The sequence below is a fragment of the Ailuropoda melanoleuca genome, chromosome 8 (genome assembly GCF_002007445.2).
Source record: "Ailuropoda melanoleuca isolate Jingjing chromosome 8, ASM200744v2, whole genome shotgun sequence".
Lineage (NCBI taxonomy): Eukaryota > Metazoa > Chordata > Mammalia > Carnivora > Ursidae > Ailuropoda > Ailuropoda melanoleuca.
The window spans coordinates 67,669,345-67,692,835 of NC_048225.1; the positions used below are offsets into that span (position 1 = coordinate 67,669,345).

General features: G+C 40.1%; 1 protein-coding gene across 1 annotated transcript in view; it reads right to left on the bottom strand.

The window, feature by feature from the left end:
- CATSPERE (catsper channel auxiliary subunit epsilon) overlaps positions 1-23,491 on the bottom strand; it is a 128,634-nt gene that overhangs the window by 9,020 nt on the left and 96,123 nt on the right. The window contains exons 9-15 of the mRNA XM_019798515.2: positions 22,800-22,852; positions 20,433-20,483; positions 19,991-20,024; positions 19,636-19,715; positions 9,393-9,492; positions 3,000-3,086; positions 1,316-1,473 (exon numbers count right to left, since the gene is read on the bottom strand). Of these exons, the coding sequence (XP_019654074.2) occupies positions 1,316-1,473; positions 3,000-3,086; positions 9,393-9,492; positions 19,636-19,715; positions 19,991-20,024; positions 20,433-20,483; positions 22,800-22,852 (563 nt within the window). The remainder of the gene's footprint in view (positions 1-1,315; positions 1,474-2,999; positions 3,087-9,392; positions 9,493-19,635; positions 19,716-19,990; positions 20,025-20,432; positions 20,484-22,799; positions 22,853-23,491) is intronic.

The following is a 23,491-nucleotide window of genomic DNA, read 5'->3' on the forward strand; positions in this document are numbered from 1 at the left end:
AAGTGGGCATCTTTGTTTCTCATTTTTGTTCCTGATCTCAGAGGAAAGGCTTTCACCTTTTCACCACTGAGTATGATGTTAGCTGTGGGCTTATCCTATATGGCCTTTATTATGTTGAGGTATGTTCCCTCTACACCCACTTTGTTGAGAATTTTTATAATAAATGAATGTTGAATTTTGGCAAATGCTTTTCTGCATCTACTGAGATCCTTCATTTTGTTAATGTGGCATAATGTGGATTTATCCTTCATTTTGTTAATGTCGCATATCACATTGATTAATTTGCAGATGTCAAATCATCCTTGCATCCCTGGAATAAATTCCACTCGATCATAGTATATGATCCTTTTTAATGTACTGTTGAATTCAGTTTGCTAATATTTCATTGAGGATTTTTGTATCTATGTTCATCAAGGATATTGACCTGTAATTTATTTTCTTGTGGTATCCTTGTCTGGCTTTGGTATTAGTAATGTTGGCCTCACAGAATGAGTTTATAAATATTCCTTCCTCTTATATTTTTCAGAAGAGTTTGAGAAGGATGGATATTATTCTTTAAGTGTTTGGTAGAATTTACCAGTGAAGCCATCTGGTCTTGGACTTTTGTTAGTTGAGAGGTTTTTCTTACTGATTCACTCTCCTTACTAGTTATCAGCCTGAACAGATTTTCCATTTTTTCATGATTCAGTCTTGGTAGGTTGTATGTTTCTAAGAATTCACCCATTTTTTTCTAGGTTGTCTAATTTGTTGGTGTATAATACTTGTTCATAGAGGACTCTTATGATCCCATATATTCCCTTGGTATCAGTTGTAACTTCTCTTTCATTTCTGATTTTTGAGTACTCTCTCTTTTTTTCTTATTGAGGTTAGCTAAAATTTTGTCTACTTTATTTATCTTTCTAAAAACCAACTCTTAGTTTCCTTGATCTTTCCTATTGCCTTTTTAGTCTCTATTTGATTTATTTCCTCTCTGATCTTTGTTATTCCTTCCTCTTACTAACTCGGGGCTTTGTTCTTTGTCTAGTTCTATGCTTCCATGTCTTGGCTATTGTAAATAATGCTGTGATCAACATGGGGTTGGGGTGGAGACACGTATCTTTTTGAGTTAGTGTTTTGTGAAACTCTTCTAGTAGTGGTGACCCCAGACTCTATGGCATTTTTAGTTTTCCTCCTAGCTATGGTCTTCCCTCTTGCCTTATGTGATGTTGCCATGTAATTCATTTATTGGACTTTGTAAAGGAGAAATTGTATTCAATCTCATCATTATCCCTTTCAAAAAATGCTTAAACTATTATAATAAAACATTTATATTCACCTATAATTTGGATCCAGGATCTTCACACGAAACACGTACATTCCAGAATGGTCCTCAGGCCAAATTAAATGGTTATAGTTAGACTTGTTGATTATCTCATAGGGTTGATTTAAGTCTCCTGGTTTTCCAATAGCATAAGAGAAACAGTGCTTGTAGTTCTGAATAGGAAACAAAGACGACAACCTTAAGATCCTTCTCTAGGGGAAGAGGTGTTGGAGATTGTTGGGGAGAGAAGAAAGTGTGCAGTAGCTAGAGTGGAAAAGGGAATGAACTGGAGAAGTACACTTATGTTTCTTGGGCAGTATTACAGGACTGTTTTAATCATGAAATTAAGGTGAAACAAATCAGCATGGGTATGTATTCCTTTGACCACAGTTGGCTGCCAAGGCGGATAGCTGGGATTTAACTAGGGTTGTGATTTAGCCACACAAATCTGAAGAAGTGAGAGCGAGGAAGGAATTGAGGGTGCACATTAATAGAGTGATATAATTATTGACCATGGAATTTAAGCAACATAAATGGCAAGAAGAGAACCTGGGGGCGGGGTGAGGGTGGTTGGGTCATCTCGAGGTTGAAGGATTGTTCGAAGGTTATTAGAATAAAGGTTCTAGGGAGATGCTGCTGGAAGGTTAGGATGTGGCGGATGGAAGTGGGATGTTTGGAGCTGGGACTACAGAGGATAATACAACCATTTGTAGGTATCTCTGTCTTGACATGCACAGGTTCTGAAGTAGGAGCAAAGTAACATTCCTATTGTAGGGCTTAGATTTTATGGACTCAGGTACCATATAGGGCACTTTTATTTATGAGCTATGATTTGATTCTCTAAATAGCATAAACTAATTTCAATTCAAGAAAGTTTGAAAAATATTGAAAGCAGTATAGGATCCATAGTTGGCATTCAGAAATGATCTTTCAGTTGTTTTTGTTTTTGTTTGTTTGTTTAAAGATTTTATTTATTTATTTGAGTTAGAGCAAGAGCCAGAGAGTGAGAGAGCATGGGGGGGGGATGACAGAAGGAGAGGGAGAAGCAGGCTCTCCACTGAGCAGGGAACCCATTGGGGCTCCAGGACCCTGGGATCAGGACCTGAGCTGAAGGCAGGTGCTTAACCTACTGAGCCACCCAGATGCCCTGTGATCTTTCAGTTGTAAAAGAATTGAAAGTTCAGGTGTTCTTTAGAAAGACTCATTCTCAATGCTTCAACATGTTTGCCAGATATTTAGTAAATCTCCAAGCACAGATTTTCAGCAAAAAAACCCCAAAAACAAAATTGTTATTAACACAGGAGCAATGGAATATCAGAAATTAAGATGATGGATTTTTAAAATCACAATATTAATCCAATAGAAACATTTGATTTGATTTGCAAAAGCAAATTTATTTTTTTTTAAAGATTTTATTTATTTATTCAACAGAGATAGAGACAGCCAGCGAGAGAGGGAACACAAGCAGGGGGAGTGGGAGAGGAAGAAGCAGGCTCATAATGGAGGAGCCTGATGTGGGGCTCGATCCCAGAACGCCAGGATCACGCCCTGAGCCGAAGGCAGACGCTTAACCGCTGTGCCACCCAGGCGCCCCGCAAAAACAAATTTAAATCCAAAATGTTTCCATCAAACTTTTGTTAATACTGAAATGCCAAATTAGTTATTATAAATAAAATTTGCTAGGTAATATTTTCTTTACCTCAGGTCCCCAGACTTCTTCTAGTGGGAGGTGCTGGTTAAGCTTAGTCATTGACTTCCACGTCTGGGCTTCATTTAAACAACCGCTCTGTCAAAAAATTGTACATATAGGAATTTAAGAAACAAATGAGCAAAGGAAAAAAAAAGAAAGACAAACTTAGAAACACACTTTTAACTTTAGAGAACTAACTGATGGTTGCCAGAATGGAGGTGGGTGGGGTGGGGGGTTAGGCAGGTGATGGGGATTAAGGAGGGCACTTGTGAAGAGCAACAGGTGTTGTATGGAAGTGTTAAATCACTGTATCGTACACCTGAGACTAACACACTGTATGTTACCTGGAGTTAAAACAAAAATGTAAAAAAATTGTGCACACATATGTTTGTATATAAATTTATTCATGAGTATTTAATATATTTAATGCCATTGAAAAATATATTTAATTCCTTTCATTATTTAAATGTTTGTTGATATACAGGGGAACAATTGACCCTTGTATATTGATCTTGTACAAAAAGAACTTCTTAAAGTCACTTATTGTTTTAAGTGTTTCATATGAAGTCATGTGATTTGTGAATATGACAGTCTTATTGCTTCTGTTTCAATTCTTATACTTTTAATTTATTTTTATTGTTTATTGTTTGCCTTATTACAGAGATCAGAAACAATATTGTATAGAAATGGTGATAATTGGCACCCTTGTTTCACTCCTGACTTCAGAGAGAAAGCTTTCAAATTTTCACCACTGAGTAAGATGTTTTCTAAGGGTTTATTTTGTTTTGTTTTTTTGCACTTACATTTTATTAGGTTAAGGAAGTTACCATATACTTANTTACCCTATTCTTTTTGGGGGTTTTTTTTTTTTTTTTTTTTTTTTTTTTAGTAGGCTTCACACCCAATGTGGGGCTTAAACTCATGACCCTGAGAATTCCAAGACTTATTTTTTAAAAAGATTTTATTTATTTGTCAGAGAGAGAGAGAGAGCACAAGCAGATGGCAGGCAGAGGGAGAAGCAGGCTCCCCGCTGCCCAAGGAGCCTGATGCAGGACTTGATCCCAGGACCCTGGGATCATGACCTGAGCTGGAGGCAGACGCTTAACTGACTGAGCCACCCAGGCGTTCCTCCAAGATTTATTTTGGAAACAATGTTATGTATGAATTGGGGCGTCTGGGTGGGTCAGTCGTTAAGCATCTGCCTTCGGCTCAGGGCGTGATCCTGGCGTTCTGGAATTGAGCCTCGCACCGGGCTCCCTGCTCCGCTGGGAGCCTGCTTCTTCCTCTCCCACTCCCCCTGCTTGTGGTCCCTCTCTCGCTGGCTGTCTCTCTCTCCGTCAAATAAATAAAATCTTTAAAACAAAACAAAAGAAACCAATGTTATGTATGAATAATTTTTTAATTGAATGACTTTTCACTATTATAATAATCCATGCGTATTCTTCTTTATTCTGTTATACTGGATTTCTTCGATTTTCAAATGATATTCCAACTCTCCATTTACAAAATAAACAAAACTTGTCTGGATGTGTGATTTTTAAATATATTGCTGAGTTTGAATTACTAGTGTTTTGGTTAGGAGCTTTGTATCTGTGGTCATGGGTGATATTGGCTCATAATTCCCTTTTCTTTTGAGGTCCTCATCAGGTCCTCCTGGATTCACAAGATGAGTTGGGAAGTTCTCTCCCCACCCCAATACTCTGGAAGAGTTTTTAGAAAATCGAGGGAAAGTTTCCTTAAATGTTTGGTAGACTTCATCAGGAAAGCCATCTGGGATTAGAGATGTCTATTTCTTTCTTAGAATACAAGAAACTTTGGTAAATTGTGTTTTTCAAGGCATTTGTCTATTTTATCCATTTCTTCATTGTCAAAATTTGTTAATATAAATTTGTTTATAGTGATCTCTATTATTTGGGCTTAAAATGATGATATTCTCTCTTTTTTTTCCCCTTTGTCAACTAGAAACATGTTATAAAGAGATGCTTCCCCTTATCTGGTATTTGGTTACCCACTGGTACAGTTCATTTGGGGATGGTAGGATAAATATTGGTGTCTTTCTCTTTGTTTGCCAGTTTTCAAAATAAGGAGTTGATTTCCTATCATTTTCCAAAGGTGACCTTTTTGAAAAAATCATTATGAACTCATAGGTTTAACATATTTAATGGATTTTTGCATATTGCAATAACTATCTGAAAGGAAGCTCTAATTGTCCTATCTTCGGCCAACTTCCTCAAGTTGACTTCTGGTTACTTTTGACATGACCCTAGCAGTCTTTGATACTTCCTAGCTATTGGGCATGTCAAACTATTCCAAATTCATCATGCACATGTCCTCCCCCGGGCTTGGAAAAAGCTACTTATCTAAGAATCCCCAGTAATTTTTAGTGGGAATTGATATTTCAAGACAACCATCTGGGTATTGAGGATACTTACTGCTACTGATTATTTATGTTTCTAGGGATTTTAATGGACAGTGTAGGACAAATTTATCTCTCTCTCTGAACAATATATTTATATATTTATATTCAGATCATGTGAGTTTCTAATGCCTCATGAGTTTACAGTGAGTCCTATTCAAATTCAGGATGTTTTGTCTAACTTCTTCTCTATTACATATGTATCTCCTTGCTTTTATGCCAAAAACACTTGGTGAAGAATGATAGTATTAGAATATCTCACATCACACACCTCACAAGATCAGAATAACTAATACAAATATTACCCCCACTATTGTGATTACTGAAAACGGTTATATTTTTCCCCTGGCATATGCTCTCGTATTCTCCCAGTGTATTTTATAATTGTATTATATCTATATTGTCAGAGAATACATCCATTATATAGTATCCTCTTTCCCTTTTAACCCTTACTTTGCTTCAGTTTTGTAAGTAACTCTATACTACATTATGGTTTCCTCTAGTTCTTTTTTTTTGTTGTTTTTTTTTTAAGATTTTATTTATTTGAGATAGAGCACAAAAGCCAGGGGTGGGGGAGCAGCAGAGGGAGAGGGAGAAGCAGGCTCCCCATCAATCAGGGAGCCCCACATGGGGCTCCGAAGGTGGATCCTTAACCAACTGAGCCACCCAGGCGCCCCAGCCCTCTTGTTCTTAGCTGGTGTCTCTTTAGTGATTTTGGTGGTTTGAAGGTTACTATTTAGTAAGTTACTCATGAAGAGCTCATGGGAACAATATTATCTGAGCTTTTTACATGTTAATAGCAGTTTGTGCCTCTTCTAGAGTCATCAGTTTTGCTGAATATAAAATGCTTGGCTTGTGTTTATTTTCCTTTAGTATCCTAAGTATTTTACTCCATTTTTTCCTGGCATAAAGCATTGTTATAAAAATTATAATTTAATTTTATTTTCCTTGTATGTAAATTGCTTGTTTTTTTTGCCTAGATGGCCACTTGGGTTGGCTGTTCTGATTTGATATTCTTGAGTATATGATATGCTCTTTCAATATGAAACTTCAAGTCTTTTTTTTGGGGGGTGGGGTAGAGATGTTTTCTTGAATGGTTAACATTGGTTTTGTTCTTTTGTTCTGATTTTCTTTTTCAGGGTGTCCATTTACCCATCTATTGGATATTTTTTGCCTATCTTCAGTATTTGTCACTTTCTCTTAAATCCTTTTTATCCCATTGCTTATTTCTTTTCACTTTAAAATTTTTCCTCTTCTAATTTCATGTGTCTTTTAAAGCACTATCTGTTGTTCATTTTCATTTTTTAAGGGCTATTTTCATTGCATATAGAACTTTAGATTTGGAATTTATTTTCTTTCAGTAATTTAAAGATATTTTTGTTCAGGGACACCTGCGTGGCTCAGTGGGTTAAGCATCTGACTCATGATTTGGGCTCAGGTCATGATCTCAGGGTCGTGAGAGCGAGCCCCGTGTTGGGCTCCATGCTGGGCATTGAGACTGCTTCACATTCTCTCTATCTCCCTCTCCCTCTGCCCCTTCCCTGCTAAAAAAGGGGGAAAAGAAAAAAAGATATTTTTGTTCAAAGTTTTTTGGTTTGCATTATTTCTATAGAGAAACCAGCCTTAACTCTTATAGCTACTCTCTTGAGAGTCACTTTTCTTTTTTGCTTTGGCTACCTTTAAGGTTTTTCTCTTTGTTTTTCATTTTAGAATATTTGGTGTAGTGTTTCTGGATGCAGATTACTTTTTCTGTGCCTTTTGCCTTTTGGGAAAATGTTGCTTCTGGCCAACACTCTCTCTCCTCTCTTTTTAGGATTCCAGTCCTTAGATCTAGGCAGTGAATCTCCATTATGGTCTTGTCTATATTTTCAATCAGCTTATCTCCCTATGCATAATTTGGGGCATTTCCTTCTGACCCCTCTTCCGGTTGACTAATTCTGTTTTCACCCATCACTCCCAATAGTTGAGTTCTTAATTCCAGTTATTGCAATTTTGATTTTTTTTTTCTAGAAGTGATTGGCAGCTCAGACAGAGGCATGGATAAGGCAGAACGATTGAAGTTTAAAGTGGCCATAGGGTGTATAGGAACAAAACTAGGAAAGGTGACTTGCAGATATTGGCAAGATGGTGGCTGGGGGACTGACCCATGGAGCTCAAGTTAGATAGGAGAAGGAGAGGAAAAATGGGATGGCAGAGAGAGAGAGAGAGAGAGCGCAGAGGGTTCCATATGGTGGCTGTCTAGACAGTGTGAGGAAAAGCAAGAGGCAGAGGCATAGTGGGAATAACACTGACAGAGCTAGAGAATTGGGGGCTGAGGTCAGAGACTGGAGTGTTTGAATTTAAATGTAACTATAACACATTGCAGTTGAATTCCTGATCACACAAAGTCCAGTGCAGATGGCCCCGGGTAGATGGTTCCTGTGGATGACTCTCCTCAGAGCAGTGGACTAGGCTTTTCTGTCTAGTGGTTCCTTGAAGAATCCCCTCACCGGACTCTTCTCATCCAGCTTGCTCTACTCCATCTCTAGTCGTTGCTGGAATAGACTGGCTATGGTGGAAGCTAGGAAGCATGGAGGGTCATGCGATCCCTTCCTCAGCACCTCATCCTGAAGTGACACCTATGGCGTTTGCTCATTCCGCAGCATGAGAACCAATCACGTTGCCCCACCTAGACACAAACAGGGCTGGGAAACGCCCTTCCTGTTTAGAAAGCTCTTCCCAGCAACAGCCCTACGGGACAGCTGGCAGAACTCAGGAGTCCACTGCAATTGCTTTCAGGGCACAGGAGAACCTGTCAAGTTCCCGGTATGTGGCAACACAGGTGGGGATGGGGTTTGTGACACCTGGATGACAGGGGCTCAAACAAAGGTGCTGTGATTAGGGTGAGGAGATACTGATCTGGAAATGATACTGGGGTTAGGGAGTACTTTAATTCCAAGCTCTTCAAGAGTACCCTTGGTTTGAGAGGAAAACAGGGAAAATGATATTCTCTGAGGAATGTCTGCTGAAGAAGGGTCTAGGGTCATTGAACCGTAGGGTATATTAGAAAAGTTTGAGAAGCTGGAGAGTAATAGGAATGGCCCAAGTGTAAGAAGGACAGAATAGCTTGAAGATGAGACTTTGAGGAGAAAGTAGGCTGGAAGGACTCACACTTTGGGGGCTGGACAAGCGTGGAAGGAATGTGGTGGGATGGATTTGTTTGGCCACGTCATTGAAAGACAGTTCTTCCTACATCCTGGAACGGGTAGCAGGGGGAACTCATTGTCTCTTGGCTGCTATCTGGGTGGGTTCTCCTTCTGGGAGAATTAAGGTCTCAGATGAGAAAGCTTTTTTGGAAGGCATTATCTCTGACTTTGAGCATGAGATTTCTGGGGAAAAGCAGGAGTCAGTGCTGTTTGTGGAGAGGCTCCGTCATGATGGGAGGCCCTCACTGCACACAGGAGTGAAGTCTGCTGGCTGGAGGTGGTGAGGCCTTTCTGCCGTGGTCTGCAAAGTGGAAAACGATGTCAGCAAGGAGGCTGAGATCGACCAGTCAGAGGATAGAGGGAAACCAGCAGAGTGTGGGGACAGTGAAGCCAAGGTCAGTGGGTCAAATGATGCAAGGAAGTCAAGTGAGATGAAGCCTGGAAAGTGTGCCTCTCATGAAGCACCAGCATGATGAATGGGTGCGAGCCAAAGGCAGACCACCAGTAACCGAACACTGAATACACTGTGGAGAAAAAAGAAAATATTCACCTATAATTGCATCACCCTACTACAAGCACTATTTTATTTTTCTGATCCCTTTAAGTCTGTTTTATATGACCAACGCTTCTTTTTGTTGTAAATGAATTTCAGTAGTCACAGAATGTAATACACAGGTCATATTTTTTTCCTACCCACATGTAACTGGTTCTATTTTCCTTAGATAACTTATATATAGATTTAAAATAGAACGGCAGGTGTCATTGCCCACTAAGTTCTACTTCCATTCAAAGACGCCATACCTTCTTCATGGTGTTATTAAAGCTGTAGTCATTCCTGCCGTGGATCTCCCACACGATGAAATTGACTTCCACGTCTTCCACATAGCCATCGTCATTGTATCTGAGCGAGACAGCAAACACAACAATAACCGGTTAGAGCAGAAGAGAGGGTTGAGAGCTGCAGCCCTCCAGCGTGACGGGCTTCTCTGAACAGTGCTGCTGCCCGCGAAGCGAGCTAACGTTCTCGAAGCCTCTGTATTGTCACTTATCTGTGAAATCACAACAGCACCTACTGCATGGTTTCCTTCAGTTCTCAAAGTCAATCTCCCAGTAAGAAAGCAGGAAATGTTCACCTTTTTCACAGTTGGAAGCTAAAGTGCGGTTCACTTTGACAGGAATCGTGGTTGAGGGGAGGGCAGCGGAGGCCCTGCCGTGTTGGCTGGGAGCAGGGAGAAAGAACTGAGAAGAAGGAAGGGCACCGCGAGGGGCCCCCGGTGTCATTTAATCAACAAATATTCATTGGGTGACTGTTGTGTGCCACGGGATCACTGTGATGAGAATGGAGATGCTCCAGGGCTCCCGGGGGGACCGGCTGGAAGACGGGGCTGAGTGTCCCGGGAGCCACAGTCACGTGCAGCCCATGCCCAGAGAACTCGTGATGACTTTCACCCGCAGCAGACCCCCGCAGACAGTCCACCACGGAGAGAGTACCCATCCCCGGAGCCAGCACTGGAGACAGGAGCCCCGCTGAGCTTAGAGGAGTCACCCCAAACTCCGTGCGTTTCAAAAGAGAGGCTACTTCAGATTGTTAAGATCTGTTTTTGTTCTTGCTACCCTATGAAAATAGGGGCTTGAGAGCAAAGCTGAAGTTCAGCTAGTGGTAAAGTTCCACGTGTGCACTACCAGAGCTTGCATCTGTTTCAAACACGGTCATGGCTTCTTCATCTATCCGTCATTGCCTGTTTTTCTGAATGGGATTGTCCCCGCCCCCACCCTCCTCTCTGGATGGAAATTTCACTTAGGACTCTGGTCTCAGGCACTTGCTCCTGGGCTGGGACTCTAGGACTGTTACCCCAGGGTCTGGCACATTCTCTTGCTTGCCATCTCTGTGTCTACCCATAAGATAGCGGGCCCTTGACCACGGTGTTCCCTTCCTCACGGCCCACATCTCAGCCTGTCATCGCAGTTGCTCCCCCAGGCTCTCCTGGCTCCCCCTGGCTACGACTTGGCGCCATCCACTCCTGCTTATAAAAACCAGCTCTTGTCCCATCACAAATTGGGCAGGAAATTTGTACACATCAGATAGTGGTATCTGAGAAGGTATTTTATTTCTATCTTAATTCATTTTTAGAAATCATAAAGACGTGAACTCAGGTGTGAGTAACTAGGGGTTAAAGTCATGGTGGTCGACTTCTTTCTTGGCACAGGAGGAGGTCATAGAGAACCCTAAACTCTAAAATTCCTCCGACAAGAAAATGCACACACGTGTGTGACACACTCAATTTTGTACGCAGTTTCGGAGATTTGGGCCATTCTAGGAGCTTTGGAGGGTGCAGAATTTTGACTACATCTTCCGAAAGCCATCAGATTCTTGAATTATTTAGAACTAGTTATAAAGCCATATGCTTTATTGAAATTTTAAAAAGATCTTGTTGAACTGGGAGCCAACATTGATGGGCACTCACAAAAGCACTAAGCTATAGTGCCATCTAGTGGCAATAAGGATACATTAGATGGCCCATACGTCTGGGTTTATAATGATCTTCCACAATGCTTTCGTATTTCATGGAGAATATGGGACAAAAATACTTGCCCGTGTAAGCATGGATTATTTTCCTTACTGTTCATTAATAGGATATGATACCAGTGAAACCTGAGGAATTTAGAAATGTCACTAGTGGGCAACTAACTTCCCTGTAATTTGTAACTTCTCCATCGTGACAGTTTGGCTACTGATCCATCAGACACATACGTGTTCGGTCCCGTGTGACCAGTCGGTCCAGTGTATTACCCATGTCTCTTAATTTCTGTTTTGTGATGCTTTAACAGCTGGGCTAATTACCCCAGGAGAATTGGAAGCAACATGCTTTATCAAGTGACTCCTGGTAGCAGAGGCACACTTAAGTTACCCCAAAAAAGACGGGCTGCCACATGGCCCGAAGTAGTGTTGTTGTCACAGCCCACTCTCTGGCCCCGCCTCCTCCACCCCTGCAGCCTCTCATCCGCCCCTTGACCTCACCAGGCATCCAGTCCTGACTCCCTCTGCTTTCCTCCTACAGGCAGTTCCCTCCCTGCCCTGCCTCCTGGATTCTCTCAGTTGCTCTTCCTGCCTCCAACATTCACCCCAACCTTGGATGTCACACTGCCTTCTGCTTTCATGCACATGCTACTTGAGAAATTCAGATATGTGGCACAGGGCCCGCTCGCGGTGTCTTCAGTCAATTGCGCCTTTGGTGTTGTCTGATAATCTTTCTACCACCGGCCCTTGGCCAGTCCTTCTCATATTACCCTCAGTGACCCCTGATACCCTCCTCGATTCCTCTCCTCAACCCCTCTGTGCTCCCAGGGTACACATGGCCCTTTCTGTTTCATGTAAGTAAACTGAGGCTATCAGACATGACTTCTCTCAACTCCTACACGCCTCTGTTTCCAAACCAGTCACTTCCTACATTTAGTTTTACTGCCCCCCCACCTCCCACCAAGTCTCTGGGTGAATTCTTCTTCTTTTAACATTGCCACCTGGGCCCTTGATCCGACTGCCCTAGTTTTCTTCATGGACCTGGCTTCTATAGCTTATTTTATTTTAATTAGGAACTATCTCGAACATGCAAGAAAACACAGAGAGTAATGTGAAAATTGTTATGTATCATTTCCATCCCGGTTTTATATTTTACTTATCCATAAACATATCCATAAATCATATATAGTATTCTTTATGAGTTTGCAAATACGCATACACAACATCACACCGTAAGTATCTTTTGGCAACTCTCCCCCCCCCCACTCAATATTAGGTTTCAAGATGGACCCATAGGAGCTTCCAGTCGCTTGATCTCTGTTTTCCTCAGCAGCAGCTCCCTCCTGACTACTGGTCCTTCCCTATCCAAACTGAACTTGGATCCCCTCTTACAAACATCTTAGTTCATTCATTTTAACTGCTGAGCAGCATTGCATTGGCTGCAATGTACCCATCCAAATGTTCACTGTGTTTCATTATGTGTATTTTACCATCATTAAAAGAATCTATAGTTAAAGACGCCATAAACAAACATGTCAGCCACCTGTCTTTTCACTCAGCTTATGGTAAGATACCGTGAGGTGGCAGGAAAAGTGGGAACCTGTGATATCCTGGAAGCCAAATGAAGAAAACATTTCGAGTAGGAGACAATGATCAGCTGTGTAATTCTGGTTAACGAGATCAACTAGGGTGAGTCCTGAGGACTAAGCACTGGGTGCAGCAATCCGGAGGCCACTGGTCATACTGGCTGGCGGTGCTAGTGGCATGGTAGTGGAGGGATGGGGGAGGGGCAGGAGGAGAGTTGGTGACCATGAGCATAGTAGCCATGGGGTTAGTGGGGGTCAAGAGGGGTAAGGGAAAGAACTGCAGATTTCTCTGATGATCCAGTAAAGAGGGAAAAATTGATGATGCGGGAGAAGGCAGGGGGAGTTTCAGGAGCAGTGCTCTGAGGTAGGAAAGCGGGTGGGGATCCAGGTCACAGATGGAGAGAAGGGCCTTAGATATACATGTGTTCACCTATGATGATAGGAAGACAGAGTTGTACAGGTAAGGGGGTGGAGGTTTGAGGAAGATCTCTTCTGACTGACGTCACTCGGACTCGTTCATCTTCCTCATTCTCTCTTCTCATCTATCAATTATCAATGATCTATCAATTATCAAGCCCCTACCTATTATAATCACTAATTTTTCTCAAAAATGATCCCTCTTCTTTGTCTGTGCTGCCATTTCAATCCTTTGTGTTTTTCCTCCGTGGACTACCAGTACAGTTCACTACCTGTCTCGCTATTTAGACTTGTTTCCCTGAAGTTCATCTTCTCACTTCTCCCAGAGAGGACTAGCTAAGCCAGCTCATACAGACAGGAAGTCTTCCACGATCTGGACTCCACTGGAGCTACTTTCCCAGCCCCTTGTCCTGACACTTCATGCCTCACTTTATGCCCCAACAGCATTAGACTGTTTGAACTGGACATCTTCTTCCTCAAACCATCACTTTTGCCTGAAAGCCTCGCCCAGTGGAGTTCATTGCCACCTTCCCCACTTCTCTTCTTCCCTCTCTGCCTTCAGCTAAGTATTTATTATCCTTTAAGACTCAGTGACTCAGAGCAAATGTAAGTTTTCTGGAAATACTTCCCCAAACCCCTCTCCCTTCTGTAGCTGGGTTAGATTTTTTGGAGTTTCCTTTCTATTATTCCATATCAGATAATATGTTTATCTAATTCATCAGACTCCTGAGCCCCTGCGAGAGGAAATCCTGTCTTATTTATCTTTGAATTCCCAATGCCTAGCACAGTAAAAGTTCAGAGGTGTTTAATAATAATGAATTGAGGAATACACTTCTCTGGGATAGAACATTAAGATTATTCACTCTTGGAGGATTAAGACACTACATAAAACAAAAACAAAGCAAACGAGGAGCCTGGGAAGATGGTGGAGTAGGAGGACCCTGAGCTTCCCCTTGTCCCATGTTTTCAACTTGACTAGTCCCAAGTCAGTAACCAGCGAGCAATCCACAGGCTGGAGGAACAAACTCCACAACTAAATATAGAGAAGAAGAGAGGCAGGAACCACAAGAGCAATAAAAATGAATACTTCTATAAAAAATCAGTCAAGGAACTCACAAAAATGTTATAAAATATAATAACATATGCCCAAACCGTGGAGAAGAGGAGAAAAGAATGGGTTCGAACTTAAATGACCATGAACTTAATATTGACTGTGACATGCAGAAGAGGTTATATACAAACCTAATGGAAACCCGATATCACAAATCACTAATAAACATGGGAAAAATGAAGAGAAAGAAATCCAAACATATTACTAAAGAAAATCAATAAAACATACAAGAGAGAAAGACAAGAAAGGACTTGAGAAAATCTTCAGAAACAACCACATAACAAGTAACAAAATGGCAATAAATACATATCTATCAATAATTACGTTGAATATACATGGACTAAATGCTGATATAGGGTGTTGGGATGGATTAAAAACCCCCAAAAACAAGACCCATCTAAATGCTGCCTACAAGGGACTCATTTTACACCTAAAGACACATGCAGATTGAAAGTGAGGGGCTGGAGAGACATCTGTCATGCAAATGGATGTCAAAAGAACGCTGGAGTAGCAATACTTACATGGGACAAAAGAGACTTTAAAACAAAGACTGTACCAAGAGACAAAGAAGGACACCATATAATAATAAAGGGGACAATCCAACAAGAAGATAACAATTGTAAACATTTATGCACCCAACATGGGAGCACCCAAATACATAAAATGGTTAACAAACATTAAGGAACTAATCAGTAATATACAATAATAGTAGGGGACTTTAACACCCCACTTGCATCAATGGACAGATCATGTAAACAGAAAATCAACAAGAAACAATGGCTTTGAATGGTACATTGGGCCAGATGGACTTAACAGATATATTGAGAACATTCCATCCTGGAAGAGCAGAATACACATTCTTTTCAAGTGCACACGGGACATTCCCCAGAATAGATCACATATTAGCCCACAAAACACACCTCAACAAATTCAAGATTGAAATCATACCGTGCACCTTTTCGACCACAACACTATGAAACTAGAAGTCAACCACAAGAAAAAATCTGGGGAGAGCACGAGTACATGGAGTTTAAATAACATACTACTAAACAATGAATGGGTCAAACAGGAAATCAAAGAAGAAATAAAAAAGTACATGGAAATGAAAATGAAAATATAACAACCCAACACCTTTGGGATGCAGCAAAGGCAGTTCTAAGAGGGAAGATTATAGCAACAGAGGTCTACCTCAAGAAGCAAGAAAAATCACAAACAACCTAACCTCACACCTATAGGAGCTGGAAAAAGAACAACAAACACAACCTAAAACCAGGAGAGGGAAGGAAATAACAAAGATTAGAGCTGAAGTAAATGATACAGAAACCAAAAAAAAAAAACAACAAAAAAACCCCAAAAAAACCCAGAAGAGATCAATGAAACCAGGAGCTGATTCTTTGAAAAGATCAACAAAACTGATAAACTTCTAGCCAGAATTATCAAAAGAAAAGAGAGAGAGAGCACCAAACAAAATTACAAAAGAGGAGAAATGACACCCAACACCACAGAAATATGATTATAAGAGAATATTATGAAAAACGAAATGCCAATAAATCGAGCAACCTAGAATAAATGGATAAAAGCTTAGAAACATAAACTTCTAAAACTGAAACAGGAGGAAATAGAAAATTCGAACAGACTGATAACCAGTAAAGAAATTGAGTCAGTACTCAAAAAATTCCCCAAAGAAACAAAAGTCCAGGACCACATGGCTGCACAAGTGAATTCTACCAAATATTTAAAGAAGAGTTAATATCTATTCTTCTCAAACTATTCTGAAAAATAGAAAAGGAAGGACAACTTCCAAATTCATTCTATGAGGCCAGCACTACCCTGATACCAAAACCAGAAAAGAAACCACCAAAAAAGAGAACTACAGGCCAATATCCCTGATAAACACAGATGTAAAAATCCTCAACAAAATATTAGCAAACCAAATCCAACAATACATTGAAGAAATCATTCACCACGATCAAGTGGGATTTATTCCTGGCTTGCAAGAGAAAGGATAAGAACCATATGATCATTTCAATAGATGCAGAAAAAGCACTTGATAAAGTCCTACATTCATTCGTGATAAAAACCCTCAACAAAGTAGGTTTAGAGGGAACATACCTCAACATAATAAAGGCCATATAGAAAAACTCGTAGTTGACCTCATCCTTAATAGGGAAAAACCAAGAGCTTTTCCACTAAGGTCAGGAACAAAACAGGGATGTACACTCTCACCACTTTTAATCAACATAGTATTGGAAGCCACAGCAATCAGAGAATGAAAAGACATAAAAGACATAAAAGGCATCCAAATCCATAGGGAAGAAGTAAAACTTTCACTATTTGCAGATGATATGATGCTATATACATTCGCAGATGATCTGATACTATATACAGAATCATTGTACAGAATTCTGCTGCATTTCTATACACCAATAATGAAGCAGCAGAAAGAAAAATTATGAAAAAAATACCGTTTCCAACTGCACCCAATATAATAAGATACCTAAGACTAAACATAACCAAAGAAGTGAAACACCTGTACTCTGAAAACTATACAACACTGATGAAAGAAATTGAAGATTTCAAAGAAATGGAAAGATATTCCGTGCTCATGAATTGCAAGACCAAATATCATGAAAATGTCTATACTACCCAAAGCAATCTACATATTTAATGCAATCCATATCAAAATACCAACAGCATTTTTCACAGAACTAGAACAATAATCCTAAAATTTGTATGGACCCACAAAAGAGCCCAAGTAGCCAAAGTAATCCTGAAAAAGAAAAGCAAAGTTGGCGGGCTTCAAGTTATATTACAAAGCTGTAGTAATCAAAACAGTATGGACTGGCACAAAAAGAGACGCATAGATCAACAGAACAGAATAGAAAACCCAGAAATGAACTCACAATTATATGGTCAATTAATCTTTGATAAAGCAGGAAAGAACATCTAATGGGAAAAAGGCCATCTCTTCAACAAATGGTGTTGGGAAAACTGGACAGCTACACGCAAAAGAATGAAATTGAACCACTTTTTTACACCATGCACAAAAATAAATTCAAAATGGATTAAAGACTTAAATATAAGGCATGAAACCATAAAATCCTAGAAGAGAGCACAGGCAGTAATGTCTCTGACCAGGCTGTAGCAACTTTTTTCTTGCTATGTCCCCTGAGTCAAGGGAAACAAAAGCAAAAATAAACTATCAGGACTACATCAAAACAAAACGCTTTTGCACAGGAAACAAGTATTGGAAACAAGAACAAAGCTAAAAGGCAACCTATGGAATGGGTGAAGATATTTGCAAATGATGTATCTGATAAAGGGCTAGTATCCAAAATATATAAAGAATTTATAAAACTCAACACCTCAAAAACAAATAATCCAGTTAAGAAATAGGCAGTAGACATGAATAGACATTTTTCCAAAGAAGACATGCAGATGGCCAACAGACACAGGAAAAGATGCTCAACATCACTTATCATCAGGGAAATACACATCAAAACTACAATGAGAAACTACACCTCACACCTGTCCAGAATGGCTAAAGTCAATAACATAAATAACAAGTGTTGGTGAGGATGTGGAGAAAAAGGAATCCTTATGCACTGCTGGTGGGAATGCAGCCACTGTGGAAAAGAATATGGCGTCTCCTTAAAAAGTTAAAAACAGAAGTACCTTATGATCCCGCAATTCACTACTGGGTATTTACTCAAAGAATACAAGAACACTAATTCAAAGGGATATGTGCACCCCTATGTTTATAGCGGCATTATTTACAATAGCCAACATATGGAAGCCACCCAGGGTTCATTAACTGATGAATGGATAAAGATGTCATATGTGTATGTGTGTGTGCATGTGTGTATAATATTCCATTATATTTTGTATAATAGATTATTATTCAACTGTAAGAAAGAATGAAATCTTGCCATTTGCAATGACATGGATGGAGCTAGAGAGTATAATGCTAAGTGGAATAAGTCAGAGAAAGACAAATGCCATATGATTTCACTCACTTGTGGAATTTAAGAAACAAAAGAGCAAAGGGAAAAAAACGAGAGAGAGAGAGACAAATCAAGAAACAGTCTGTTAAATATAGAGTACCATCTGATGGTTATCAAAGGGGAGGTGCGGGGGGGAATGGGTGACGGGGATTAAGGAGTGCACTTGTCATGATGAGCACTGGGTGATGTCCGGAGCTACTGAATTACTATATTGTACACCCAAAACTAATGTAACGCTGCATGTTAGCTCACTGGAATTAAAAGAAAAACTTAAAACAAAGAAAAAAAATGAGTCTTCAGTGGGGGAAGGAGTGTCTAGGGTTACCACTAAAAGCGGTGGCATCATTAGATGGCTAGAAGAGAGAACTTAAGAAGACAGCAGATTAGCCTGATAGCCCAGAGGACCCAGGACAGAGGGACTGTAGGACAATGATGTAGAGGGTACAGCCCCGAATCTTAGAACTGCCTTGGGTTAGACTGGTAGGCAGGACATGATGGCAGAGACCGTCTGGGTCCCAACAGGGAAAGCTCCCATAGCAAAACTAAATTGGAGCACCTGCATCCTTATGCCACACCTACCCACCCTAAGAGATCTCAGAAGTTGTCTCTAGCCTAAGAGATCCCCCAAAGCTGGAAGCCTTGACTAAAATTTTGATTTTTTACACTTAGGAATTTGCTTCTAGTAATTTTTCCTAATGACATATCTGGACTAGTGTCCAAACACGTACATAAGAGGATATTCACCACCACTTCCTTTATAATAGCAAAAAAATTTAGAAAATGGGTCATTTGTCTCTTCTATTTTTCTATATTTTAAATTTTGTAACAAACTGTAACTTTGATAATCATAAATCAAGAACGAAATCAAAGATGGAAGCAAAGTAATAGAAAATTGTTTGGGAAAGCCTTCCTCAGAGCGTTTTATTCCTAACATTATAAAATATTGTTTGTAAGAATTAAGTTGGAGATAACCTTTCTGAAATCTCCCTGATGTACCGTCCCTATTAGTAATGTAGTTTCTTTCCTTGCAAGCTTTCAGTTATTGTTGGCCCACGGAAAGAAAAGTCATGTGTCACCTGGGGAAGGCAGTTCCTGTCAGACAGGGGTGCTGGAAGGAGCTTGGGGAGAGATTACAGAGAATAAAGCAAGGGTGAAGAGATCACCTGCACCCCTGAGAAGAGCCTCGGTCGTCTTACCTGCTGTGTCTCAGCAGTGAGACTTAACCTCCCTCAACATGCAGGCACCATGGGTAGTCCAACTTTGTATAACAAGTACTGAAAACTTAGACATGCATATATCAGGTGCTCAAAATATTTATTATTAAGTGTATGATTAATTAGCCTTGTTTGCATACTTTAATTTTGAAACTTTCAAAGTAAGTTAAAAATTTTAATGAGAATATACTTACAACTGAATCAAAGGGTGAAACTTTTCTCCAAAATCAAGTCTCAATGGGCAGCCATATTTTTTCCAATTATATTTTACTCTCTAGAAAAGGAAAGATGCTTTAGTTATTTTCTCTATTTGGCTGATTGATAAAATTATAGTTTTCTTGGGGCACCTGGGTGGCGCAGTCATTAAGCATCTGCCTTTGGCTCAGGGCGTGATCCCGGCGGTTATGGGATCGAGCCCCACATCAGGCTCCTCCGCTATGAGCCTGTTTTCCTCTTCCACTCCCCTGGCTTGTGTTCCCTCTCTCACTGCCTGTCTCTCTCTGTCAAATAAATAAATAAAATCTTAAAAAAAAATTATAGTTTTCTTACCAAGTTTTTAGATGGTTGATTCCTCAGATATGACCTGTGAAAAAGACATTTTTCATTACTTATTTTCTTTCCTTTTTTCAAACTTAAAAATTAAAACCATTACTTTGTTCAGTAAGGAGGTATCACAAAAATTAAATAAATAAGCATAATTACAAAACACTCCCTCATTGTGTGGAGGTTAAACACACACTTCTAAATAATACATGCATCAAAGAAGAAATCTCAAGAGAAATTTAAAAAGATTTTGAGCTAAATGAAAATGAAAATACAACTTATCAAAATTTGTGAGATGCAGCAAAAGCAGTACCTAGAGGTAAATTTGTAGCAATGAATGTATATATTAGAAAAGATTGATGTTAATAGGAATAAATACTAGCTGATTCTAAATTATTGGTACTAATAATTAATACAAAACAGTGCTTATGTTAAAAATATTTCTTACTTTTCAATAACGTAAAAGAAATCATGCTGAAGACAGTCTTTTTTATTAAATCTACAAAAAATAAAACACGATAAAGTTGTAATATCATTCCTCATACACTTGCACAAACATTTAATCATTTAACTCAGTGATTCTCAAACTTGAGAGTATCACAGAATCATCACTTACTGAATTAGAATCCTGGGGTTAATGTGTGGCCCTAGAATTTCTTTTCTTTTTCTTTTTTTAAAAAGATTTTATTTATTTATTTTAGAGAGATAGAAAGAGCACATGAGCAAGAGTGGGGGTAGGAGCAGAGGGAGAGGTAGATTCTCAAGCAGGCTCCATGTTCAGCAGAGAGCCCCATGCAGGGCTCGATCTCATCACCTTGAGATCATGACCTGAGCCAAAATTAAGAGTTGGAGGCTTAACCAACTGAGCCACCCAGGTGCACAATGACCCAAGCATTTCTATTTTTAAAAATAAATGTTTCTGGGGACATCAGAATTTGAAACATACTGATTTATCTATATTTGATATATGTGAAAAATTCAATGAAAATCTATCAAAATGAAGATAAATTTCTTTGGGCTATTTTATTCCTCATAATTTTTTAAATAAAAAAACCAGTTTTCTAATTGCTACTGGAGACTCAGTTGTGCAGGTAAAGAGCTACTTTAAGGAGGCACATAATTTCTGGTTAGTGTTCAGGAAACATAAGGCTATCATGGTCTATAAAATGATAAAGCTTTCAGTAAGTTAAATTATACACTTGACCATTTTTGCTGGCTGCTTCCAGTTTAATTCAGAAGGAACCTTGGTTACCACCGTGTTTTAGATAGATATTAGAAGTCTAGACCATTTCCCACCCTCAAACCCAAAAGAGACCCCATGAGATGGCCTCCATCCTGAACATCTCTCCTGTCACAGGTACCTTGGACCCCATAGGCTTCCTTTCATGACTGTGAAAACCTCAGGCCCACCACAACCTGAATTCAAGATATTAGGGTCATTTTCAGGGTTCCAGAACTGTGGGTCATTGATTAAGAGGCCTAGAGTAAGGTTCTGAAACCTGTGTTTTTCAAACATGTTCTCCAGGTGGGTCTGATGAAGAGCCAGCCTTGACAATTGCTATCTAGACCCTCTCAGACACAGACTGATTCAAGCTGCTTTGCATTTCACTGAAGAAGGAAACCTGCCCCTAGTGGTACTGCGCATGGTGGTACTGGGAATTGATTTTGGTAACGTTGCTTGGAGCAGTTATTCTCAAATTTTAATGCTATTGCCAATGGCCTGGAAAAATTTGTTAAAATAGAGGTTCTGGCTCAGCAGGTGTGGGACAAGGCCTGAGATCCCGCATTTCCAGTAAACTCCCAGTGATGCCAGTGCTGGTCCACAGACCATTCTCTAGGAAGCAAGGATGTAGACCATTCCAGAAGCAGGATGCCATGCACTGTATAAATCAGTTAGCCTTTGTGTGTCCTGGAAAAGGAGTTGTGGGAAATGCAAATTCCTTGCTGATTGAAATGGAAAACTTGATTGCCAACCCAGCAACTGATTATTATAATTCTGTACTCAAAAGATTATTAGGACAGCAGGTGAGTAGACATTTATTTTAGATAAGAACAAGTCATTCCATCAGTGGAGCTGGATAAGAGTCAGCACTCTCCCACTCACCCCTACTCCTAACCGCAAGAGACGAGTTGCGGTCCATTGCTGTCTCGAGTGTGCACTTCACCGCCACTGAATGGATTGAGCGTGCTGACCTCGACTCTCTCCCATACAGAAGAGAGCCAGCTGTGGCCAGTGGGTGACAAAATCCAGTGTGCCTCATTGTGAGCCACAGTAAGAGCACTAAAAGTTACACGTTGGGGTTCTCTGGAGGAAGCCCTAGTGGTCCTGTGCCGTTTGGTCTAAAAACATTTCCCACGGGTAATGGTGCAGGTTTCTCTGATTGGATGCAAGCAATTCTCAGATGAAAATGACATTATGACTGGTTTTAGGAGGATGGACATTAGACATAAGTGTTTCCCCCTCTTATTTCTCTGGGAATGAGGGCTAGCCTGAAGAGCGAGAGAGGCAATGGTGATAGATGGAAACAGGATGACTAGAAGGGAATGTGGAGAAAAATGCTGGCAATAGGGAAAGAGGTTAATCCTTTTTAAGTTAGTATGATTTAGATGTAAGGTTTGACTTGGCAAAAAGTTCAAACCAATTGGGTTTGGACAAACCGTCCATCCAGTTTCTGGACGCCAATGTCAGTTCAATTTTCAGATTTCATCATGAACGCGTCAGTCATTAGGCTAATAGGACCACCGGTAATCACCATGTAGTTCACCATTTGTTGGAAAATGTAAAGAGTAAGAGATCAAATGCAAATATACTTGCCCTTTAACAGCAATGAATTTAGTAGAATCACAGCCAACGGCTAATTGGAACACCTAAAATGAAGTAATTTAAGTGGTGAGATGCGTGGTTCTGATTCACATGAGCTAAGATGTTACTACGGTGAAAAGCAATTACATCTTAGATCTGAAATAATAACCTGTTAAATGTTATACTTTTCTGTGCTCTTTTACTCCTTTCTGATCACATCTTTTCTTTTGTTGCTTCCTGTTGCCCTTACTGCTCACAAGGCCCAAAGGTTAGTTCTCTGCTTTTTAAAAATTTTTTTAATTATTTAAAATTTTTATTTTATTTTATTTTTTTAAAGATTTTTTTTTTATCTATCTGAGAGAGAGAAAGTGACAGAGATCACAGAGGGAGAGGGAGAGGGAGAAGCTCGGCACTGACTGAGCGGAGAACCTGATGTGGGGCCGGATCCCAGTGTCCCGAGATCCTGGCCTGAGCCAAAGGCAGCCGCCCAACCAACTGAGCCACCCGGTCACCCCAGTTCTCTGCTTTTGGACATCAGTATCTCAGAGAACTCACCCAATCTCATCTTTTACCAGCATCTCTACAACCATAAACACCAACTCTGTTCTTCCAGCTTGCACCTGACTCAGCTACAGCTGTCAGATTTCTATAATATATCTAGCTATTAATTTGATCTCTTTTTAACCAGAGACCTGGCTCTGCCT